The 7,606-nt window shown below is 35.0% G+C and overlaps 1 protein-coding gene across 2 annotated transcripts; it reads left to right on the top strand.

The window, feature by feature from the left end:
- Positions 1-1,061: 1,061 nt before the first annotated feature.
- LOC127158696 (4-galactosyl-N-acetylglucosaminide 3-alpha-L-fucosyltransferase 9-like) lies at positions 1,062-7,389 on the top strand. Of its 2 annotated transcripts, none has more exons than XM_051101724.1 (3): positions 1,062-1,267; positions 1,956-2,035; positions 5,401-7,389. In XM_051101724.1, the coding sequence occupies exons 2-3, from the start codon at positions 2,029-2,031 to the stop codon at positions 6,480-6,482; spliced, it is 1,089 nt and encodes a 362-aa protein (XP_050957681.1). In that variant the 5' UTR covers positions 1,062-1,267; positions 1,956-2,028; the 3' UTR covers positions 6,483-7,389. The 2 variants fall into 2 exon arrangements, with proteins under 2 accessions (XP_050957681.1, XP_050957680.1); XM_051101723.1 differs by having other exon boundaries at positions 1,062-1,274.
- The last annotated feature ends 217 nt before the right edge of the window (positions 7,390-7,606 follow it).

The raw sequence follows: 7,606 nt of genomic DNA, 5'->3' as shown, positions 1-7,606 counted from the left end.
TGGCTTTACTTAGTCAACTTCTTAACTGATAGAAGACTGTTAATACAGTTTCAGGTACCAGACAAGACTTGCTGTTAACAGGTTTTGGGTATCAGACAATTTTGCTGACTAGCTGTTCTGTTACCAGACTGTCTTCTGACAGGATCTGGCATCTGATCTGATATTTCAGGTGTGGAGGCATGATCTAACAATACATGAAGAGTAGCAGAAGTGGGATATGATTGATTCACATCATAGAAAAACAGAAAATGTACTGGTAATTTTCTACAAAGGCATAATCTGATAGTTTACAGACACTTCCTTTAAGCATAAAACAACAGAATTCAATGCAGAATTCATTTTAACATAGTACACTGAGCCATATTTTTACAGAATGTTTATAGAGTTTTGTGATATGAAGGTCATCAATGGCAGTAAGTTTGGCAGCAGTGATTCACTGTGCAGTCCTCACTACTCACTGCAGGGCTTTCCTGTCAGATGCTGAGCAGTGTCAGTACACTCTCAATAACGCATCTACAGAAACCAGTGAGGACGAGGGGAAAACGCCATCTCTCTTCAGTTTTTATCTCTTATATTTAAATATCTCTTTAGATATTTATACCTCAATACTGTAGTACATTAAAAAAACAGTGTAAACTCTATATGTGTAAACTAGGCACAGTATACATACTGCAGAAATAGTAAGATTAGTATGATATGGTGTATGGTGCCTACTATGCCCTTAAAGTATGTACTATTTGGTAAAGAAAAAGTACACACTTTTGAGTGTGTAGTAAAAGAGCAAGCAAACTTTTTTTCATAATAATAATGCATTTAAATGGCCAACCCCATGTATAATAATTATAAAAGTCCACACTGTTGTTACAGATGAAATTTAACACAGATAAAATTAAATAAACATTTTTACCAGGTTAAATGTTGATTATTAGTAACTCAAACCCCTTACCTGAACTTCTCGAACTAACCGTCGGTCGCGCACATCCGCCATGTTTGTAGTTTTTTAACGCTTTTTATTGTAGTTCTGAACGTAGTCCTTTGCCAAAGCGCGATGAATTGTGGGCAATATTACCCACTAGAGTGTGCGCGGACCCATACCTCAATATCTCCATGAAATAACGGACCATCCGGGGTCTTTTGGCATAGTCTTTTCAACATACACACAATACGTTTGGGACACAATGTTTAGGATAAATTCAACATACCATTTAGGACGGACAGTGTGAACACTGGGACGCAGGGGAAGTTCTTGAGTGGTCGTGGAACTCCAGTAAGTAGTAAGTGTCAATGCTATTTTATTTACTGTAAACATCGGCTGAAGTCATTATTTTATCTTCAGTACAGATGATGCCGAGTCATTAATAAATTAGTCATGACAAAAAATCATGATTAACCCATGTATTTTCAGTGAGTCCGCTATGTTAGCAATTAACGTTGCTAAACTTGTTTGGTAGCTTGGTTAATACCGTAGCTTTTTGAATAGCAAGTCACCTACTACAACTAACACAGCGATTCGTCTAATGTGTTAACTGGTATTAGGTTAATATTCTAGATCTAGCTCTGTGTTGGTTTTTAAGCCTAAAATCCTATGTGGAGGACGCAAGATAATTTTATAGTTATAATATGACCGCCTGGTTAACCTATGAAGCTAACTCGTGATAGCGAAAATTAAACTTGACATAAGGTCATGTTTCAGTGCACCGAAGCGCCAAGTAAGCACAGGAAGTCCCCATATTAAGGGGGCATATTAAGGGGTTTTATTGTGCAAAACATCTTCGTGTCCTCTTCAAACATTGTTCTTGAGAATTTTGTTGATTCTGTAATGACAAGGATGTGAAAATACATACTGATACGCTCTAAGTGCTCTTGTTTCGACAGAAACAAGTGTGGATACTCAAAATCGCTGATGTGTTTCTCACTTCTTTTTTAAAATGTAAATCTGTCAATTTCGTTCACAGCTCACGGAAGCCACTAGTCTTCATTGTGCATATTAGTGTCTGCTGGGTCAAGCTGTGCTTCTCCAACAGAACAATGTTAAGTAAGTTTTCATGTTGTTTTTACTTTATCATGTATACATTGTGCTTGTGAAATACTTTCACTTTCAGAATTAAGCACAATCATCAACATTATTCTATTCACCTAATTCAGAGCCGAAGGTTTTTTTTTTTTAGCAGTAGTAAATAGTTGGATATGATACAGCAGAACATATTCTTCTGAAGGACAGTACTAAATAAAAATAAGGTTTAGATTAATGTTTGATTCACTGACCATATGTAAACATTCATGGAGAGGAAAAACAATTTCCTAAAGTTTATTTTCTCATGCAACGTTAATAAGGCTCTTCTCACACCGCCATAGTAACGGCTATTTTATAAGACAGAAAACAAAAAGAGTGCAGGATGAGGAGGTGGATATTTACCTACAGTCCATAACTGTCCATAAGTGTTTGCACTCACATCACGATGCGCGGATGGATTGCACGGTTGATGTACTACTGAATACGTTGTTTTAGGGCTGTGATGGTGGCAGATTTTTTCCACCGCGGTGGTAATGTGTTTAGATAGATATATTATATATATATATACACTACCATTCAAAAGTTTGGGGTCAGTAAGACTTGTAATAGTCTTTAAAGAAGTCTCTTATGCTCATCAAGGCTGCATTTATTTGATTAAAAATATAGAAAAAAAAAAAACAGTAATATTGCAAAATGTTTTTACAATATAAAATAATGTTTTTTATTTTAACATACTTTAAAATAGAATTTATTCCTGTGATGAAAAGCTGAATTTTTATCAGCTGTTACTCCAGTCTTAAGTGTCACATGATCCTTCAGAAATCATTCTAATATGCAGATTTATTATTAGAATGATCAATGTTGGATAATATCAACAGTTGTGCTGCCAAATATGTTTTGGAACCTGTGATTTTTTTTTTTTTTTTTTTTTTTTCAGGATTCTTTCATGAATAACAAGTTTAAAAAGTACAGTGTTTATTCAAAATATAAATATTTTATAACAATGTAAATTATTTATTATTAACTTTTAATAAACTTTTAATTATTAACTTAATACATCCTTGGTGAATAAAAGTATTAATTTCTTTAAAAAAAAAAAGAGAAACAATAAAAATGTACTGACCCCAAACTTTTGAACGGTAGTGTATATGTACATATATATATATATTTTGAAATTGATTTTGTGTTTATTTCAGCCTACAAAACACTAAAGAAAATAACAAAGAAATTATACAATTAAATAAGAAAGTAGCCCAAATAAGAACGGTAAATATTAAACAAACATTTGTTGCATAAATTCGTAACAACCTCGCCCAACCCTTGTCCGACGGCTCATCAAAATACCGGCCCGAGTCCGACTGGAGCACGAGTCTTTTCTCTCTCTTTCCCATTACACTGTTGCATCCATTAAAATAGCTCAGTTTTTAATAGGAATGTGGTTATATTTCTTTTCGTTTCTTTATAAAGTTAATTTAGAAATATGTTTGGAACATTTTTGTTTCTTAAATTAAGGTTTTTGCTTTTTAAAGTAACGAACAAGATGTTTGATCAATTTTGCCTTCTCAAATCATCACGACTTGCCTAAAATAAAATCTTCAAGCATATCACAATGTCATTTTAAACGTTTAACTTAGATAAATGCACGCTATTATGGGCATACAATCATTTGTTGGCGAGTGGGAGCTAAATGCGCTTTGCGGGACATAGAGGCGCCAGCGCAATCACTTTAAATACGCTGTGATTTTTGCTCATAAAGGTAAGCTTAATATACCATCCGGAACTGTAAAGGGTCTAATTTTATTTGCGTGCAAGCACAATATCAACAAAATGTGCTGTAAAAATAAAGAAAACAAACAAGATGCCCTTTCTGATGTCTCGGTGTTGAATAGGAGCGCTGCACAAAAATGAAATGAAACTCAGCGAATACTTGCCTTACATTCAGGATATATATATCTATAGAAAGCTTTAAATTATTACTTTACTGCTTTAAGACAAAAAAAAATTCCTTATAAAATCCGTAGAGATGCATTTCTCTCTAAAGGCGCGTCCAATGAGCAGATGGCGAGTCAGGATTGTCATCTTTGCGACACTGGCTTAGAAAACACTAGTTTATTAATAATTCATTCAAGTATATTCTTATTTACCACCAACACATTCATGGTAATTACGTTTGCCGGAGCTTTGCAAGCTTTAGCCTATTGTGCGCGTATGAACGTGGATCTCTTCCAGCAGCTGCGAAGACACTTACGCTCGCTGCTGCTGCCGGCGGGGACACTAAACACGGCCACGGCAGAATAATTGTTGCAGAAACACTGTATTTTATGCTTGTTATAGATTGTGTGACATCACGTGCAATACGTCTAAACCTTGGACAAAATGTGTGGAAGCTGCTAAATTATATAGAGAAGGACTTAGTAAGCAGGAAAGGGTGCAAAATTTTGACAAACTAAAGTTAATAGGTGGTAAAGATACGTACGAGCAGTATTATTAAGATATTAGCCTAATATTTCACATACCTGACCGGAAATGATGAGAACAAACACGAATGTTGCCAAAATTCTTGCCCTGAAAATCCTGGTTCGGTTTGGCCAACCACAAACGCCTTTTGTTCCTCAATTTTTTCACTCTTCTGCTTGATTTGTTATAACTTTTGGCAGTTTATAGTACTCCAAATGTTTTTCCCAGTCTGACCGATTAGTACAGCCTAAACATGACAATAATTGATCATTTTCAGCAGCAATAATCAGTGAAATATGGAAGTTTTGTTCGGTTCAGTGACTTTGTTCATTACCGCCAATATGGCCGATTGATGACACTTCATGAGAACACTCTATAGAAACACTTGCAAATGTCTTACAGCATTTGTCAACAATGAAGCAGCTATTTACTGCACTTGCAGCTCGTAAACAACTGCAGATAAAGACGAGTTATATAAATTCATATCCAAAACAGTATTTAAAAAGAGTATTAAAATATATGGGCACACTTTTTTGATGGGGCATGTGCCCCATTACTGACAAAAGGCTGGAAACGCTGATGAGAGAATCTGAACTTTTAAAATCTCTGACTCAGTTGAAATGATTCACTTTTCCAAACTACGCTGGTGACACATGCTGGTCTAAACCATGTAAATGCAACGACAAAACAACCCAAACATGGACAGTAACACATGTTAGAAACCAAGTGCAAATGTTTTATGGAAGTATAATCTATAAAAAATATTCTCCAAACCAGTACCATTAAATATGTATGAAGTGTAGCCTATGTATCTTTTCCATTAACAGAGGAAGAAAGCTGTATCCATTGCTATATCTAATCTTTTAAGAGTATTTTTGAGACTGTGACACAATGCCCTCAAGGTAATCTTATTTTTTCTTTCTTCACAGGTCAAAATAAAACAATACTTCATCCGAGATATCTTCTTCTTGTATTCTCTGTTGGACTGAACATATTTTTAATATATGAATTCTTAAACCTCCAGTGTAACCAATCACCAATAGTCAGAATTTTTACACCATCCGAAAACAAGCCTCCGGAAAACAGCACTATCCTGCTTATATGGATTTGGCCATTTGGAAGAAAATTCGACCTAAATTCTTGCAGTTCCAAATTTAATATAGACGGTTGTCACTTAACTGTAGATAGAGAGCTCTACAGCAAAGCTCACGGAGTGCTGATAAATCACAGAGATATTAAAAGCGACCTGTCAAATTTACCCACAAAACCACGGCCTTTCTTCCAGAAATGGATATGGATGCACTTTGAGTCTCCACAAAACACAAGACGATTCGACGGTCTGGAGAACCTATTCAATGTGACATTGAATTACAGACGGGATGCTGATGTTGTCCTTCGTGAACAAATTATGATTAAAACTGAAGATGTCGAGGATAAGATATTTCCACAAGTTCTGGACAAAAAGGATAAGTTAGTTTGCTGGGTTGTGAGCAACTGGAATGAGCAGTTTGAAAGGGTAAAATACTATAATGAGCTTAAAAAACACATCAACATTTATACCTTTGGACGTCATTTTGGAAAAGCAGTAAATGACGCAGAATACAAGGAAATATTAACTACATGTAAGTTCTATCTGTCATTTGAGAACACAGCTGCTCACTATGACTACATGACAGAAAAGCTGTTCAATCCCCTCACTTTCGGATCAGTGCCAGTGACTCTTGGTGCTCCACGATACATATACGAAAGGTTTGTGCCCAAGGATGCTTTCATCCACGTGAAGGATTTCTCCAGCCCTCAGAAACTTGCTGAACACCTGCTGTCACTGGATAGGAATGTTGAAGAATACAAAAAGTATTTTCAATGGCGAAAACACTTTGTAGTCAAACTTGTTGACTATCCCGAAGAGCATGCATGTCGTGCCTGTCAATATATACGGACAAAAAAAGACTACCAGGTCTTTAGAAACCTTAACAAATGGTACTGGGATGCCATCAAAGATGAGACCTAAAGGTCAAGGGTGTCTTTTTATGACTGTATTGCTTTGCTATTGCTAAACACTGAATGACACAGCTACTGTAAATGTGCAGCACCTTTAATTTTGTACAAATTAAAGACTTAAATGCACTACATGACTTCTAAAATTTGAACAGATTTTACCAGTGGGAAAGGTTATGTATAGAATAATTGATGACAAGTTGTTCAACTCCAGCTGCCCAGAATTTCCAGACTCAAAATTGGTTCTGACTTTCAGCAACTAGCATCTACTTATCCAGACTGCAAACCGTGGCAAAATCTGTGCAGAAGTTGTGTAGTGTATTCAAGCCTATATATATTATGTATGTATGTTATAATTAATCACAGTGCTTTTAAATTTATTGTTGTAAATTACAACTTTAAATTGCTTTTGCTATTGACAAAGAATAGTTATGATCGGTCTGAGCAAAATGCTGAGGGTATCTGGCGTTGTCGTTAGTTTTTTTACAAAAAGCTTTTTATATGCTTTATTATGCAACTTTATTTGTAATGTTTCAGTTGTGATAAATGATTGACTCTTTTTTTACACTTAAAACATTCATCAATGAATCATATCTCACTGAATTTGTTACTGCACAAACTCTTTAAAAAGTTATTCCATTGTCTATTGTAACAGTATAGTATTTCCATTTTCTCTAGAGATCGACTGACTGCATTTTTCAATGTTAACCATTCAAGTCTGTTTCTCAAGTTATTGTAAGAAAATTTTATATCCACCTTATTCTTCAACACAGAAGTAAGCCTATGGGTGAGACATCTGGTTCATTAGCCGCTATAGGGAAATAACAAGAATAACAATGTGCAGTAAACGGTAAAACTGTTTATTTTATTTGTGTATATTGACAAGGGGCCAATATTTATTAAAACAAATTCACAAAGAATATGTTTTTAGATATTTATGTTGCTTCAGAAATAATAATAATACCAAAATAAGTATAGACTAAGACTAAGCTTTGTTCAGATATTATTTTTACCATACTCCTATAAATCCTCTGTAAAGGCAGTAGGTGACCACGAGTTCCCGTTTTAATTTAAATCGACTCACTCAAGTGTCATTTCGAGTTCATTTTGATTTAGATTATTAATTATTGAGCCTAT

Source organism: Labeo rohita, unplaced genomic scaffold, assembly GCF_022985175.1.
Source record: "Labeo rohita strain BAU-BD-2019 unplaced genomic scaffold, IGBB_LRoh.1.0 scaffold_165, whole genome shotgun sequence".
Lineage (NCBI taxonomy): Eukaryota > Metazoa > Chordata > Actinopteri > Cypriniformes > Cyprinidae > Labeo > Labeo rohita.
Note: the sequence above shows the minus strand (reverse complement) of the source record. Positions and strands in the feature narration are given on the sequence as shown.